The 17446-nt window shown below is 57.0% G+C and overlaps 1 protein-coding gene across 1 annotated transcript; it reads left to right on the top strand.

Moving 5' to 3' along the window:
- The first annotated feature begins 11071 nt into the window (after positions 1-11071).
- ACHE (acetylcholinesterase (Yt blood group)) lies at positions 11072-17396 on the top strand. Its single transcript, XM_080829820.1, has 5 exons — positions 11072-11139; positions 12759-13839; positions 14212-14696; positions 15473-15642; positions 16520-17396. The coding sequence occupies exons 2-5, from the start codon at positions 12781-12783 to the stop codon at positions 16639-16641; spliced, it is 1836 nt and encodes a 611-aa protein (XP_080685946.1). The 5' UTR covers positions 11072-11139; positions 12759-12780; the 3' UTR covers positions 16642-17396.
- Positions 17397-17446: the final 50 nt, after the last annotated feature.

Below are 17446 nucleotides of genomic sequence, written 5' to 3' on the forward strand. Positions count from 1 at the left end.
CCAATCCCCAACACTGGGTATAGAGACTACTTAAAAATAAGATTTTTTTAAAGATTTTATTTATTTATTTAACAGAGAGAGAGCAAGCACAAGCAGAGAGAGTGGAAGAGGGAGAAGCAGGCTCCCCGCTGAGCAGGGAGCCCAATGCAGGACTCGATCCCAGGACTCCAAGATCATGACCTGAGCCAAAGGCAGTCGCTTAACCAACTGAACCACCCAGGTGCCCCTTAAAAATAAGATCTTAAAAAATAAAAGAAGAAGAAATTAATGTACGATTCACCTTTTGGCTTTGGAGAACCTCAGTTCTTGCTGAGTTTGGGGTTTGGTTTTCTTGGGGTTCTTTTCAACCCTGATATCGAGGTCAACCTCCAACTTGAACCATGTTGGTAAATGCTTTTGCCCCCCAAATCTCTGGAATGTTTTAAAAAGCCAAACTGGTTTTTCCGTGTTGGTGATCTTAAAAAGTATGCTTAGCAGGGTTTTTTAAAATTTAATTTTATTTTTTCAGTGTTCCAAGATTCATTGTTCATGCACCACACCCAGTGCTCCATGCAATCCTTGCCCTCCTTAATACCTACCACCAGGCTCACCCATCTCCCCACACACCTCCCTTCCAAAACCCTGTTTGTTTCTCAGAGTCCACAGTCTCTCATGGTTTATCTCCCCCTCTGATTTCCCCCAATTCACTTTTCCTTTCCTTCTCCTAATGTCTTCCATGATATTCCTTATGCTCCACAAGTAAGTGAAACCATGTGATAACTGGCTTTCTCTGCTTGACTTATTTCACTCTGCATAATCTCCTCCAGTCCTGTCCATGTTGATACAAAAGTTGGGTATTCATCCTTTCTGATGGAGGCATAATATTCCATTGTATATATGGTCCATATCTTCTTTATCCATTCGTCTGTTGAAGAGCATCTTGGCTCTTTCCACAGTTTGGCGATTGTGGCCATTGCTGCTATGAACATTGGGGTACAGATGGCCCTTCTTTTCACAGCATCTGTATCTTTGGGGTAAATACCCAGTAGTGCAATTGCAGGGTCATAGGGTAGCTCTATTTTTAACTTCTTAAGGAATCTCCAAAGTGTTTTCCAAAGTGTTTTCCAAAGTGTCAAAGTGGCTGTACCAACTTGCATTCCCACCAACAGTGTAAGCAGTTTTATTTATTACAATAAAACTTAATTAAAATACTACTAAGTACTATTCTTAAACTGCAATCTTAAGTATCTATAGCATGTGGTCTTACTGAATTTGTTAAAGTGTGTATTTTATTTTAAAGTAAAATCTAAGATAAAATATATACTATACACATAGAGATCTAGAAAACTGAGTTTCTGGGGCACAATGTTGGGTCACTAACTGTTCTGGGTAACATTTACATAACATTTTTCTTTCCTAGAAACAGCTTTTACAACATAGTTCTACTTTTATGGTGTGAATGAATGCATATTTTTAAAAAATATTACCAGGCCCAGTACTATTCTTAGACTTTATACTACAGGGAATTTAGCCCAATGGATTTTAAATAAAACATTGTTGATTGGACTATTATAGCAAATCCTTTTTTCTCAAGCTCACATGGACCATTCACCAAGATAAACCACATGGTGAGCCATAAAACACATGTTAACAGATTTAAATAGAAATCGTAAATGTCTGCTCTCAGACCAAAATGCAATTAAGCTAGAACTCAATAACAGAAAGATAACTGGAAAAAAATCCCAACATATGTGAAGATTTAACCACATACTTCTAAACAACACACAAGTCAGGTAAGAAATCACAAGAGAAATTTTAAAATACACTCAACTAATGGAAATGAAGACACAGCTTATCAAAAGTTGTCAGATAGGCAGAAGCAGTGCTTAGAGGGAAATTTATAGCATCGAATCCATACCTTAGAAAAGAAAGTTCCGAAATCAAAAAGTTTAGAAATAAAATAATGACACATCTTACAACTTGAACATCTTGGGTTCAATGGAATATGGTAGAGTAGACAACATTCTCTGATCTTAATGCAAAAAATCTGGAGATTAAATAACAAACCCATTAAAAAATAAATCTTATCACCTAGAATTTTAAAACAGTTTCTTAAAAACTCTTTGGACAAAGTGGAGGTATAAACCCAAATTACAGAGCAACTAGAAAACAGAAATACTGAGAAGAATGCACAAAAGTCTATGGGATACAGCTAAAGCAACAGTCAGAGGAAAATTCATAGCATGTAAGTAATTACATCAATAAATAAAAAATGAAATGAATTAAATATCTAACTCAGAAAAATAGAGATGCCCAAACTCACTCATAATAAGAGAAGGACAAATTAAGCCTATACTGAAATACCATGATTTGGGGAAAAAAGAAGAAGGAGAAAGAGGAAGAAGAGGGGGGAGGAAAAAAACCTAACAGGCTGTGTTGGCAAGACTATAGGAAACCTGTAACACAAATCTAGGAATTTATCCCAGGATCCATTCGCAGCATTGCAGAAGGATTTATGTATAAAGTTTGTAATAGCAAGTGAACTGAGAGCAATTTAAATATCCCTTAGTGAACTGAGACCAATTTAAATATCCCTTAGTGCAGGGCAAATTAACATGAGCAACGTCCATGCAAGGTAAATTACCCAGCTTTTCTTTAAAAAGGAGGGAAATGGGGGCACCTGGGTGGCTCAGTCGGTTTAGCGTCTGATTCTTGATTTCAGCTCAGGTCTTGACCTCCAGGTCATGAGATCAAGCTGGGCGAATGGCTCTACCCTCAGCTTGGGATTCTCTCCCTCTTCCCCCCCCTCCACGCCCCCTCTCTTTCTCTCTCTCTCTCTCTCTCTCAAACAAATAAATAAAATACATTTTTTTAAGGTGGAAAACAGGGCACCTGTGTGGCTGAGTTGGTTGAACATCTGCCTACCACTCAGGATTCTGGGATTGAGCCCCGCATCAGGCTCCCCACTTAGGGGGAAGTCAGCTTCTCCCTCTCCCTCTCCAGCCCCCACCCCGCTCATAGTCTCTCTCCCTCTCCCTCTCAAATAAATAGATGAAATCTTTTTAAAAATTTTTTTAAAAGGAGGAAAACAAGAGAGAATACAGAAGTCTATGTAGCAATGTGGAATTATTCCTTGGTTACATTGTTTGGTTAAAAGAAAATGTCAAGGTACAGAAAGAGAAGATGCTACAATTTATGTGAAAATGGGGGGGGGGGCGGGCAGGAGAATATCTATTGCCAGTAATCACAATGCACAGCCAATAGTTAGCCCCTGCCTCTAGGGATGAAAACTGGGTGTCTGGGGCAAGGGTGAGAAGGGGACTTTGCACTTTATGCCTTCCAAATTAACAGTTCAAATAAATAAAATTTAATTTCAAGAGAAATCCCCCAGCCAGGAAATAACTTCTTCCCTCTCTTCTGAAATCCTTCAGCTCTCATTTCTGGACATGGTGTTGTGCACTGCAGGCATTGTGGGGGGTGCCCAGCAGGGGAGGGGAGCTACAGTATCACGGCTGAACTAAAGGGGGGGGGGGGTCTTGTCCTAAATCCAAAGAGCTCCAGATGCTTCAAGCGAATCCATCCCCCTGCCCGTGGTCCAAAACCCTCCCTCCCACAGTCCCAGCCCCTCCCCTGGCCTGATTAGAAGTTACACATGCTGCCCTACCCCCGCTACTGGGATAGAGCCCAGTCTCTTGGCCCTGCCAGCCCCCCTTCCTCGAAGAAAGCTAGATGCTCCCCACTTCCCCCATGGCTTCTCCAGAGTATCCCCGCTCCCCACCGAGTACAGGCTGCCAGGGAGAGAAGAAGAGATACCCAGCAGCCTGTCTCATAATTGAAAGACGTGCCTATGTGGGGCACCTGGCGGGCTCAGTTGGTAAAGTCTGCAACTCCTGATCTCCTGATGTCCCCACATTGGGTGTAGAGCTTACGTTAAAAAAAAAAAAAAAAAGTGCACCTGTGCCTGAGAACCGGGGGCTTCTGCCTCAGGCCAGGGAGGGAGAGGGCAGCTGGGGTGATGGAGATGACAAAGGACACATAGGGAAGGAGGGGAGGGCTGGGGAAATGGGGGCGTGGAAGGGGCTACAGTGTTGTCACCTCATGACAAAGTCCTGCCACAAAGTCCTCCAACCCCAGGTTCCCTGTGGATGTCATGCTCCCCACCCCCACCAGCCCTCCAGCCTACAGAGAAGGACCTAGGGGATGGGGTGCCTTTCCCCCCTTCAGTCTCGATCATGAAAATCATGGAACCCCAGGAAATGGAGTGGTCTGGGTGGAAGGAAGAGTTTCCAGAGGTGGCCCCTGAGATGGGAGGTGATCAGGGAGGAGTCGGGGAGAGGGGCCTGGGATTGAGAGGCCCCTGCCCCAGGCTGTGGGTCTGGGACAAAATGGGGAGCCTCAGGAGGCACTAAATTCCTTTGGCCATGGTGGAGCCTGGGCATTCCACACCCTTGGGCTCTGGCCTGGCTCAGGAGGGCCGTGTTTCGCCCATCGGGAGAGGTCTCTGGCTATGGGAGTCAGGTGGAGGTGTGAGGTCCCAAATGGGGAGGAGAAAGGGCGCCTGGAGACCGCAGAGACGGTCACACATCCTTCTTTTCCCCCAGAGCTGGGTGTTCTGCACCTGCTCTCTTCATTCAAAATGCTGGGGCGATGCCCAGTGCCTCTGGGCCAGACCTGATTGAGGCCCGAGACGGCGGAGCGACAGAAAGGCGATAGGGGAGAGTGGGAGGCAGGGATGAAGCTGTCCAGGAGGCACAGGACACCTGCCCCCACACTTTCTCTTGTCTCAGACTCTAGGGGTTAATTTTCTGGAAGTCACAGAAAAAAAAGGTGAGTGACTCCAAGGCATGGCAACGCGGTCACAGATCAGAGTTCTCATCCAGGGCCGTCACTTAGCACCGGAGGAGGAAGTAAGCAAAAACTTAACTTTGCTGTGCGTCAGTTTCGGTTTCCTGACTGTTACATCACGAGGATGAAAGAACCGGGGCACCCACCCCACCTCAAGGCTGGAGCCAGAATTCAGCGCCGTAGGTATCAGCCAGCCAGGGAGAGCCACCCCGAGGCGGAGGTTGCCCTTGGGTGAACCTGGCTGTGGTTGAAGGGACAGGAAGCATCAGACACACACGCGGGGCAGAGGTGGGACGGGCGTGTCTGGGATCCCCCACCTTGCCTGGGGACTGTGCAGGCTGGCTGCAAGGTTGACTGTATGGCCAGCGGTCTTGTGGACAGGGGGAGCCCCGAGGTGAATAGCCACACCGTTGGGGACGCCAGAGTGCTGTTGGCAAGGAACCGCAACCCCGTGTCAGGTCCCCAGTAGCGTTACTGGCGGCTTGTGGCTTAGCAGTCGCTGGCCTGAACGCTTTGCGAAGTGTCATCCCACTGAATTCTGGCTCCAGCGGAGCGGCTGGCAATGTTTTCAGGAGCTCCCTGTGTGTCAAACATAGAGAGTACCTAGTGCGACCTCACCAGCTGCTTCTGAGAAGTCACCCAGCTGCTAACATTTCAACCACAGCCGGCGTCGGTGTTGGCTGATGCCTGTGCGGAGATAGGATTGGAGCGGGCTTGTGGGTCAGCACACCAGAGAGAGCTGTCTGGCGGGCGCTGAGTTCTCTTCCAGGATCCTGGGTTCCTTTGAGGTTCTGGCATGTGGGCAGCTAAATGGTAAACATGGGACTGAAGGCATACCCGGTGAATTACAGCACACATCTCCCTCCTTTCGGGCCATTACAGCTCCTGGGCGGAGATCAACCCCAGAATCATGCTGATGTCTGTAATTAATCAATCTGGGGGCACAAGGGTATGACACCCCCACTCGCCCTCTCCCCAGCCAGAGAGGGGGTGAGGATAAGCCAAAGGATGTTTGATGAACTGCATGGGGGATACTGCAAACCAGTTACGTATTTAACAGAACGGTGAAAAAATGAGCCTATGCAGGGACGCCTGGGTGGTTCAGTCGGTTAAGCGTCTGCCTTTGGCTCAGGTCATGATCCCGGGGTCCTGGGATCGAGTCCCACATCCGGCTCCCTGCTCAGCAAAGAGCCTTCTTCTCCCTCTGCCTGCCGCTCCCCCTCCTTGTGTGCTCTCGCTCTCTCTCGCTCTCTCTGACAAATAAATATAATAAAATCTTTCCCCAAAAATGAGTCTATCCAGAGACAAGCTAAAAGTTGTGTGAAATGCTCAAAACTAGCCAAAGACAAAAAACAAACCCAACCAAGGTACAAATAGGATGGACGGGTGATTCCAAGCAGGAATCATGCATAAGGAGGTAACTTGGATCAAGTGTGAATTTTAGCCCAAACTGCAGAAGGGGTCAGAGGACGGGGAGGAGAGTGTCTTGCATGGCTCATGCTCCCAACTCTTTACGTCAACGACCCCACCAAATGGGGATAGAGACAGTGGCTTCGCCAGGTGCCCTCCAGCCTTAAGTGCGGGGCATCCCTTGAGGACATCTGGTGCCAATGTCCCTGCCTTGTTCTGCACGCGGGGAAGGTGGGAGGACCCAGGGCCGGACCGTCCCCTCTTTGGGACCCCTTTGCCGCCCCCCCCCCGCACCCCAGCGTGCTCACCGGTTCGCCGCCTTGGCCGCCCCTCCTCCGGCAGCTCGCGAGGAAGACGCTCAGCGCCACCACCGGCAGCAGCACCGGCCGCAGAGACGCGGCCCCGCCAGGCCTCTGCCCAGCGCCCTCCAGCGGATGACCCGAGAAACTGCGTTCCCGTGGAGAAGCTGCTAGAGCAGGGGGGTCACAGGTCACAAAAACCCGCAGGGTGTGGCGGTGTTCATGAGAAAAAGCGCGCAGGGGGGAGTAGTCCCGGAGTTGAGACGTTTTAGAAGTGTGTTTCAGTCCTGCACTAACAGAGGCAAAGGAAGGCATCGCGGGGTTTGGCAGAGGATGGCTGTCCCCTAGTATCTGCTCCCTTTCCTCCCTTAATATTAGAACAGCCAAATTTTAGGTGAGTACAGTCTTCCAGAACAAAAACTACATCTCTGAACCTCGGGCATAGCCAGCTATGACCTCAGTATTAAATTCTGGCCAAAGCAATATAAACCGAAGTGCTGTATGATTTCCAAGAAACGTCCTTAAAGGGAGAAGTGATTTTGGGGAGGGGCACCTGGGTGGCTCAGTGGATTAAAGCCTCTGCCTTCGGCTCAGGTCATGATTCCAGGGCACTGGGATCGAGCCCCACTTTGGGCTTTCTGCTCTGCGGGGAGCCTGCTTCTTCCTCTCTCTCTGCCTGTCTTTCTGCCTACTTGCAATCTTTGTCTGTCAAATAAATAAATAAAATCTTAAAAAAAATTGTTTAACCCTTAAAAATAAAAAAAAAGGGGGGGGAGTGATCTTCATCAGTCCTTCCTCCTGCTGGCTGGCTGGAATGCAGATGTGATGACCGATGCACAAGCAGCCACATTACCCCATGTGGTGGAAGCTTCATGCTGAGGATGGTTAAGTAACAAAATTCTGTGCAAGGGAACCTGGTCCCTGATGTTAAGGGTGCTCTGTCCATCCTGTGTGGTCTACTCCTGGGTCTCTTTTATGTAAGTGAGAAATCTATTTCCATTATATTTCACTCACACCATTATTGTGTGGTTTTCTGTCTCACATAACTGAACTGAATCCTAACCAATAAACAGAGGAGATAAAAATCCTCTTTGTCAGCAGAAGTGGGGCAAGGATGTGCTAGAAGTAGTGGTCCCTTGTGTTAACAAAGGTTAGGGAGAAGCTCAAGGTAAAAAGAGGACTGTTACTGAAATTTCTAACCATTTCTAAGAACAGGCTCAAATCCTTGACCATCTCCCTTGGTGGCCGGAGCGGGTCCCTGTTGGTTCTTCTACCTGCTGGCTGCCCACAGCAACTTCTGATCCACACACTTTCGGGAGGTCAGTTTAGACTGAATGTGGGGATACCTAGTCCAGCATAGATCAGACTACCCTCTTGAGACTACCCTAATGACTTGCTAAAACCGCAGACTTCAAGGACTCCACCCAGCACCCGGCGGGATCAGTCCCTCTAGTGGTCCTATGCGTTCTGACATACACTCAAGTCTGATCCACCATTTTACTCGTGGGGAAACCGAGGCCCAGGAAAGGAGTGGAACTCTCCAGAAGTCTCACTGACAGCAGAGCACTGGGCAAGAACCCAATAATCAGCACCACCAGTCCAGGGTTTACCCCAGTGCCCTGTGAATCCTCTGTCCTGGGCCTCTGGGGTGGTCCCTTGCTAGTCAAAGATTGCCTGAGATCAGACACAATCTGCACGGTCTCCTCCATCCTCACAATCCTGGGACAAACAGCAGGCTGAGGGATAACTCTGTGTCCCCTGAGCACGTCTCTCCAATTTGCTTGCCCTGCAGAGCTCTGGCCGTACCTGCTAAGCAGGCACAGACCTCGCATTCCCTGGGCCTCCATGCAGACTTGCAGATTCAGCTGACTGGCCATTCAACTGACCCCTCCCTGAGTCAGGGCCTGGGGGAGCACATCAGGGGCTCTCCAGGAGCTGAACATGCTCCTGGGATCCCAACCTACCCTCTACCAGACCTCCCTGCCCTCCCTCTCCTCTCCCTGTGCAGCCCTGCCCTGCCCTTCCCATGCCTGGGGGATGGGAAGGATAGTGTTGACAAAAATGGCTGCTTTTGTCTCTTCCTGCCCCAGATTCTCAAGCATCCTTGAATGCCGCTTTCCCCTCCTTCTCCTGCTGGCTGAACTTCCAGAGCCCACCCCTGTTCCTGGAAAGAATAAAGCTCTGACTGACTTCACAATACTGCTTTGCCCTGACCTCCCATGGATGTCCCTCAGTTACTGCCCCGCGGATGCCATGCCCAAGCAGGCAGAACTGCCTTTGTCCTTGCTCTCAACTCCAGCCCCAGCAGACACATCGGGGCACCATTTCCCTTTGGCAAAATCCGTCTACTCCCACCCAGCTGAATACAGGGTCTTCTCCCCTGGGAGATTCCAGCCCGTCCTGGGTGCCCTGTCCTTGACTCAAAGGCAGATCCAGCGTGAAGTCAGCATCGACCCCTCCAAGGAGGAGCTGGGCCAGCTCCTACAACATACCTTTCACCTTCTAAGCCAGGTAAGGGATCACTGGTTGATAACTATCTGGGCTATAAGCCGTCCCTGTCCTCCCTAGGAGCTCATGATTTAAAAAATCAGGTGAGGCAACCGCGTAGTACAGCGCGTTTTGGAAAGTGACAAGGAGACAAGCCCCCATCACGATCAGGGCCTTTTGCGGGCCCCAAATCCCTACTGCCTCAGGCCTGGAGCAGGCCTCTGGGGCTTCATCACAGTTTGTTTTCACCGTTCTAGTAATTCATAATGACCACGCTCCGAAACCTGCCCCAGGTCCTTCTCTCCCGCAGCAACAGCGACTGCCCATTTGTCTGTCCCCTACCCAAACCCACAGCCCGCATGCCTGCTCTTAAGGGAGTGGAACTGGGGAAGCGATCTGATCAGTGGGGCCAGGACGTTGAAAGGCGGATGCAGGGAACCTCGGTGTCCACGCGGGGCGTTTGGAGTGCCTGAAGAGCGAAGGGTGGACAGCGGAAACGGTAGGAACAGACCGTGCCAGGTTAATCTCCGCACGCCCGGCTCCATCCCAGGCTCCGAGGCCCGAAGCGGTTCCCTTCGGCGCCACCTGGCGGCCGTCGCGCGCGAGCGGACAGCGGACCCAGCGCGGGTTCCCGGGCCTGCGGGGGCCGGTTCCCGCGGGGCGGACGGGCTTGGGGGAGGGGGCGCCGAGCTTGGAGAGCCGGGACCGCGCGGCCCGGGGCGGGGAAGGTCTCTGGATTCGGGCGGACCCCACGACCCCCGCCAGGCCCTGAGAAGACCCGGGGACGCCGAGCCCTAACTGCCGCAGACAGGGAGTCGCGGGCCGGAGCGCTGCGGGACGCTGGGCGCCCGAGTCGACGTGCGCGCACCCGCGCGCCACGCGCAGCATCCCGCACCAACGCGCGCGCGCACGCACGCCCCGACGCTTGCCCGCGCCGGCCGGTCTCCCACGCAGCGGGCGGTGGGCACCGGAGCCCAGTGTTGGGGAGTGGGAGGCCTTTCCGAGGGGCGCGCTCCGGCGGGCACACCGCTGCACGCTTTTTCCACCCTCACCTCGGGAGTGGGGACGCCGCCGCGGCCGTACTGTTCCCATGGGTGACCCCCTGGAGGGCGGGTCGTGGGGTCCGTGCGGCCCAGGCCCTTGCGAGCAGGCTGGGGGCTCCCGGGCCAGGCCGCTCCCACCTGCCGGCCGTGGCGGCCAATGAGAGCCTGGTCTGGTGATGTCATGCCCCGACCGGACCCTGGTGACGAAAGTCCCAGGTCACCCGTCAGGGAACCAGAGCAAACCCACCCGCGGGGGTTCCGGAAGTTTCCACTGCGGCAGCAGAGTGCGGCCTCGCCCCACAGCCTCGCGAGTGCCGCTACGTTTTGCCTTCTGGGGTGTCCCCGAGTCACCTCTCCCTTGGCCCGAGGGTCTTCTTCCGTGGGGCCCCCCTTCATTTCCACTCGTGATCTCATGTTCTCATCTTCATTCCCACAGGTGTGCCCTCATCCCCCAGGAATGTCCCACGTCACCTTTTCTCAGCCAGTACCACCCCGGACCCCTAAGGGGGTCCTCAGCCACACTTTCACGTGCAGGTCCTCCCATGCCACCCCCGTTGTGTCGTGGCCAAGGATGTTCATTTATTCGGCTCCCAGTCCCGACCGAGGCTGTCAGTGTGTCCGAGTGTGTGTCCGTCCGTCTGTGACTGTCGGTCACCGTTTGTCCCTGGAGGTGTCACCGACTGCGACTGTCCGTCTGCGTGTCTGTCTCCGCGGCTTCTGTCCGTCTGTCACTGTGGGTGTCTGCTCCGCCGCTGCAGGTCTTTCCGTCGTGTCACTGTGTGTCTGTCCGTCTGTCGGCGTCTGTCACTGGCGTCCGTCCGGGCCCCCGGGGTCTCTGGGTCTCGCCTCCGAGGGAGGGAGAGGGAGGGGAGGTGGCAGCCCGGGAAGGCGGGGAGGGGCGGGGGCGGAGACAGTGGGCGGGGGCGGGGGCGGGCGGGGGCGCCGTGCGGCCCGGAGGGGGTGTGTGCGGGGGGCCGGAGGCGGCGGCTGTCAGAGTCGGCTCAGCCTGCGCCGGGGAACATCGGCCGCCTCCAGCTCCCGGCGCGGCCCGGCCCGGCCCGGCTCGGCCGCCTCAGGTGAGTCTCCCGCCCCGGCCGGGACCCTCCCCCGGCCCGCGGCCCATTCCGCGTCCGGGAAAATGTGCGCTCCCGGAGGGATCCGGGCCCCCCAAACGGGACGCCCACCGCGCCCCCGGGCCTGCCCAGCGACGCCCCCCGCCGCCCCACACTCATCCTTAACTCTTCCCTCGCCGCCGCATACTTACGGCCGTCCGCGCGGGAGCCGGCACCCCGGAGGGCCGGCCGCCGCCTCTGCTCTCGAATTCCTGGGGGGACCCCCGAGCGCCCCTTCCCCCGCCCGCCCCCAAGTGTGGGGCCACTGGAAGACGCCCCCTCCTTGGGGCGGAACCCGAGCTGCGCAGGTTGCCGGCGCCGGGCTGACTCCCCCCCCACACCCAGATCCCGCAACCCCAGCGCCCCTGCGCAGCGCTCAGCCGAAGCCCCCTCCGAGGCCCAGGCGTCCCCCTCCCACGGGGACTCCGTATCTATTTGGGGAAAGGGGAGGCTCAGCGGAAGCCCCGAGTTATAATTAGCCCCACTCGGGTTTCCTAGTTAATCCCCAGCACCACCACCACCACCCCAGCCTCAGGGCGGCGGGGGTTGGCTGGGTGAGAGGTGACCGCCGCGAGAGGGGGGAGTTCCGACCCGGGGAATTTTGATCCCTTGGCTGGAGATGCCGGAACCACAGCAGCTGCTGCCCCAAAATAGCGCCCTCGCCCCTGCAGCCGGGGATCTCCGGAGCTCCGAGAACACAGGCGTCCCGGTTCGCCCTTCAGACCCCTCCGCAATGCCCGCGAGCCTCCAGACCCCCGCCCCGAGTTCCCGGCTCTCGGACTCGGGGCGGGGAGCGCCGTCCTTTTCTCGGTCTCTACTGCCCCCCACTGGCGGCAGCGTGCCCCGCAGCATCGGATGGATGGGGGACTCCAGTCCTGGGGGACCCGGGCTGGCGAGCCTGATCTCTGAGGCTAGGCGAGGCGAGTGAGCAGCTGGCCGGCACCCGCGGGTGGCAGCGCCCTGTGCCAGACAGTGGATGAGGAGGGGCAGGGCAGGGTGGGACAGGGTGTGCAGTAAGCAGGATTTGGGGTACCCCGAGACCTGTAGCTCCGTCAGCCTTGAATGCCCAACCCAGCCCCCAGGGGCCCCCCGACCCTGGCCAACTCAAGAGAGCCTGCGCCTTCACGGCCACCGCCACCACCAGCTTCCCCATCAGGGCCTCCCGTCAGTGAGGGCCCCGCCCCTGTCTGGTGGCCTGTGTGAGGATTGCGGCCTCTGGTGCGGGTGCCTGCGCTGCTCCGGCTGGGCCCAACGCAGTCCACCCAGCTAGGGGAAGGAGGTGAGGGTGGTGGGCGCTCAGTGGGGCAAGAGAAGGGATAGCCTGGCAGGCCTCGTCTCTGTTGCCTCCGTCGGTCTGTCTGGGTGTCGTGTGTGTGTGTGCCTGATGTCTGTCCCCTCTTGCTTCTCTCTGTCTGCCTGTGTCCTTGTCGTGGCCTGACTCCCTCCCTCCGTTTCCCTCCACCCTCCCAACCTGCCGCACCTCCTCTGCAGCTCCATGATAACCCCTGGGCAAGAGTGTTACCTAATCTCCTCGCTCCTGGCAGCCTCAGACCTTCACCCTCTGCCTTTCTGTCTCCCAGCAGACGCCTGCCTGGCCTGGCAGCCATGAGGCCCCCCTGGTGTCCCCTGCGCACGCCCTCCCTGGCTTCCCCAATCCTGCTCCTCCTCCTCTTCCTCCTGGGAGGAGGGGCGGAGGCTGAGGACCCAGAGCTGCTGGTGACTGTGCGTGGGGGCCGGCTGCGGGGCATCCGCCTAATGGCCCCCGGGGGCCCTGTCTCTGCTTTTCTGGGCATCCCCTTCGCAGAGCCACCTGTGGGCCCCCGTCGCTTTCTGCCACCGGAGCCCAAGCGGCCCTGGCCAGGGGTGCTGGACGCCACAGCCTTCCAAAGGGTCTGCTACCAATATGTGGACACCTTGTACCCCGGCTTTGAGGGCACCGAGATGTGGAACCCGAACCGAGAGCTGAGTGAGGACTGCCTCTACCTCAATGTGTGGACACCATACCCCCGGCCTGCGTCCCCCACCCCTGTCCTCGTCTGGATCTACGGGGGTGGCTTCTACAGTGGGGCCTCCTCCCTGGACGTGTATGATGGCCGCTTCCTGGCCCAGGCTGAGGGGACCGTGCTGGTGTCCATGAACTACCGGGTGGGAGCCTTTGGCTTCTTGGCCCTGCCCGGGAGCCGGGAGGCCCCGGGCAACGTGGGTCTACTGGATCAGAGGTTGGCACTGCAGTGGGTACAAGAGAACGTGGCCGCCTTTGGGGGTGACCCAACGTCAGTGACTGTGTTTGGGGAAAGTGCCGGTGCCGCCTCGGTGGGCATGCACTTGCTGTCCGCTCCCAGCCGGGGCCTTTTCCACAGGGCTGTGCTGCAGAGCGGTGCACCCAACGGCCCCTGGGCCACGGTGGGCGTGGGAGAGGCCCGCCGCAGGGCCACGCTGCTGGCCCGCCTCGTAGGCTGTCCCCCAGGGGGTGCTGGTGGCAATGACACAGAGCTGGTTGCCTGCCTGAGGACACGGCCCGCTCAGGACCTGGTGGACCACGAGTGGCACGTGCTGCCTCAGGAAAGCGTCTTCCGCTTCTCTTTCGTGCCTGTGGTGGATGGAGACTTCCTCAGTGACACACCCGAGGCCCTCATCAATGCCGGAGACTTCCACGGTCTGCAGGTGACTAGTGGCCGGAAGGGTTGGAGCTGGTTCCTCTAGGCCTGTTCTCCCACTCACCCCCCAGCCCCCAGCCCCCCGGGGACCCAGGCATGAAGGCTCCTCAAGATCCAATTCCCAAAGGCCTGGGCTTCTGGCCCCATGGCCACCCCCTCCTCCCTGAGAGCTCAGATCCTGGGGTGTGGTCAGTGGGGCAGAGAGAAAAGGAGACATGGGTACATTTTCTCTTTCTCTCTGTCCCTTCCCCAACCTCCTACTCTCTTCCTCCATGGTTCTGGGGTCTGTAACTATTGATCTCTCTGGCTCTTTGTCCATCTGTTTCTGTCTGCCTGTCTGTCTGTGCCCCCCTCCCATCCCTCCATCCTGTCGCCTCAGGTGCTGGTGGGTGTGGTGAAGGATGAGGGCTCCTATTTTCTGGTTTACGGGGCCCCAGGCTTCAGCAAAGACAACGAATCTCTCATCAGCCGGGCCCAATTCCTGGCCGGGGTGCGGGTCGGGGTCCCCCAGGCGAGTGACCTAGCTGCCGAGGCTGTGGTCCTGCATTACACAGACTGGCTGCACCCTGAGGACCCAGCGCGCCTGAGAGAGGCCATGAGTGATGTCGTGGGCGACCATAACGTCGTGTGCCCCGTGGCCCAGCTGGCTGGGCGACTGGCTGCCCAGGGGGCTCGGGTCTATGCCTACATCTTTGAACACCGCGCATCTACGCTCTCCTGGCCCCTGTGGATGGGGGTGCCCCATGGCTACGAGATCGAGTTCATCTTTGGACTCCCTCTGGAACCCTCGCTAAACTATACGGCCGAGGAGAGAACCTTTGCCCAGCGACTGATGAGATACTGGGCCAACTTCGCCCGCACAGGGTCAGCAGTACTGAGGGGAGGAGGGCCTCCAGGAACCAGAGAAGCAAGAGGAGGGGACAGGGAGAGAGGAGGACAGACTGGGACAGACAGAAAGGGCCGGAGAGGGAGGGAAAAGTTCACAAAAGAAAGGCGACAAAGAGGGAGACAGAATGACAAAGGAGACTGGAGAGGAAAGGTTGGCAGGTCCAGTAGAGCCCAGGAGAGAGGGGGAGGGAAGCGTAGAGAAGAGAGACAGGGAGACAAAGAAGTTACCGTAGCACTTAGGAGCTAGAACTGTAGACCGCTGGGTTCAGGTGGGCCAGCGATACATTCACATGTATATGTAGTAGCATTTGACTGCACGTGTATATGTAGTCACACACCGGTTTACCTGTCCGAAGAAGGGGACCACAACTCCGACATCACATCAGTGTTGTCAAAAGCAAAAACAAGATGTTTGTAGAGCTGGGACTGAGCCTGCTTACACAGTAAGGGCTCGTAAATCCTAGCGATGTTTTTAATGGGAGAAACAAAGACAAAGGTGGGGCAGTAAAGCTGAGGGAAAGGCAGGAGGGAGGGCAGGAGGAAAGGGATGGCTCTAGCCGATGGGGGATCCGGGAGACCAGAAAGAAGGGTTAAAGAGGTGGTGGGAAGGAGGGGATGTGTTCTCCAGGGAGCCAAAGAGGGCTCGGGTCAGGGGGCAGCCTGCCTCCTCCAGCTCTCCATCGCCAGTCCACAGTCCCTAGGGCGGGCGGGGCAGGCTTGCCTGAGGCTGAGCCTTCCCTCTCCTTCCGAAGGGACCCCAATGACCCTCGGGACCCCAAAGTCCCGCAGTGGCCACCGTACACGGCGGGAGCGCAGCAGTACGTGAGCCTGAACCTGCGGCCGCTGGAGGTGCGCCGGGGGCTGCGCGCCCAGGCCTGCGCCTTCTGGAACCGCTTCCTCCCCAAATTGCTCAGCGCCACCGGTATGCAGGGGCCAGCGGGCAGGGGCTGGGCGGAGGAGGGCAGAAAGGGGGCGCGAAAAGAGAGAGGGGAGTGGGAGCCGGCCGGGTGTAACCCCTCTCTTCTCCCCCCACCAGCCTCGAAGGCTCCCAGCACCTGCTCAGGCCCCGCCCACGGGGAGGCTGCCCCGAGGCCCAGGCCCGGCCTTCCCCTGCCCCTCCTTCTCCTCCTCTTCCTCCACCTCTCCCGGCTCCTGCGGTTGTGACCACGGCCACTTACCCCTCCGGCCTCAGGGGGCCCCTCCTCTAATGAGTGGTCGGACAGTGGGGAAGGGCCCCACTCAGGGATCTCCGACCCAGGGCACCCTCCCTCCTCAAACCGAGAGACTCAAACTGGCCAGGGCTGGGAGGGGGTGGTGACCTATGACCCATCTCAGGGACCCACACGCCTTTGTTGTCTAAATGGAAATGAAAACGCCAATTTTCTTTTTTTACAAAATTACTTGGAGCCGGAGCCTGGTGTCGGGGGCAGAGGGAGGGCCGGGAGCTAGACAGCACCCCCTAGCGGGGCTATAACAGTCAACCATTTCTGTCTCTTCTCTTTTCCCCACCAACCTACGGATCCTCCCTCTTCTGATCCTTTCTGTCCCACTGTCTTCCGGTCATTTTCTCCTCCCCCACCCCTTCCTTCCCGCCATCCTTCTCTGGCCCCTCCTCCACTCCCATCCGTCTTCTGGTCTTCTGTCTTTCGCATATTCTCCTGATCCTATTTCCACTGTCCTGCGTGCCCCCCTGCATTCTCCTTGTATTCTCCTGCACTCACGCCCACCCACCACCATGTACGTTCCCTGACCTTCCCCTTGTCCTCCTCCAACCCACTTGCCGGGCGCCCTGGCCGCAGACACACTGGACGAGGCGGAGCGCCAGTGGAAGGCCGAGTTCCACCGCTGGAGCTCCTACATGGTGCACTGGAAGAACCAGTTTGACCATTACAGCAAGCAGGATCGCTGCTCAGACCTGTGACCCAGACGGGACCCCCACGTCTCCCCGCCCTGCTCGCCCCGCCCGGCCTACTAGCTGTATATACTTATTTAAGGGCTGGGATATAATACGGAGGAGCCCTAGACCCGACCCTACCCACCACCCCCCCCCGAGTATCCCCGGAGGCTCCCCGTCCTCTGCATGTCTCGGGCCGAGCCCCTCCCCCGCGGTGCCTTCGCCCCTCTGGGCTGCCAATAAACTGTTACAGCCACAGCAGTGTGCGCGACTAGGGAGCGGGGACCGGGCCTCAAACACCGGGGCTGAGTAGACAGAGCGGGGCGGGTGCGACAGCCACCCGAACTTGCAGACCTCTGTAGCCGGGCGGAGCGTGCCGGCTCCCACCACGCTACCCCGCCGCGCCCGCCGCACCGCGCCCCGCCTCACGGGGTGGGGCTCGCGCCTGCGCAGTAGCCACGGCAGCGCGGCGGTGCATTGTGGGAGCCCTGCGGGTGGCGCTTTCCCCGCGGCTGCCGCTCGGGACTCTGCGCTGCGGGAGACCGGCGACAACGTCCCCGAGAGCCCGCGCGCCGGTCCTGCCTGCGGCTAGCTCAAGACCCAGGGCCGAGAGGAAACGCTGGAGCCGGAGTTCCGTCCGCGGCGCCGGGACGCGTCTGCCCGACCTCGCCCCCGCCGCCAGCCCTGGAGCTGCTGAAGGACGTCCACCTGGGCCTGGCCCCGCCCACCGGCGGTCCCGCTCGCCTGGCGCTCCTCTCGGGCCACTACCTTTACTATCACTACGGCTGCGATGGCCTGGACGACCGGGGCTGGGGCTGCGGCTACCGCACTC

The sequence above is a fragment of the Martes martes genome (assembly GCF_963455335.1).
Source record: "Martes martes genome assembly, chromosome: 18".
NCBI classification, from domain to species: domain Eukaryota; kingdom Metazoa; phylum Chordata; class Mammalia; order Carnivora; family Mustelidae; genus Martes; species Martes martes.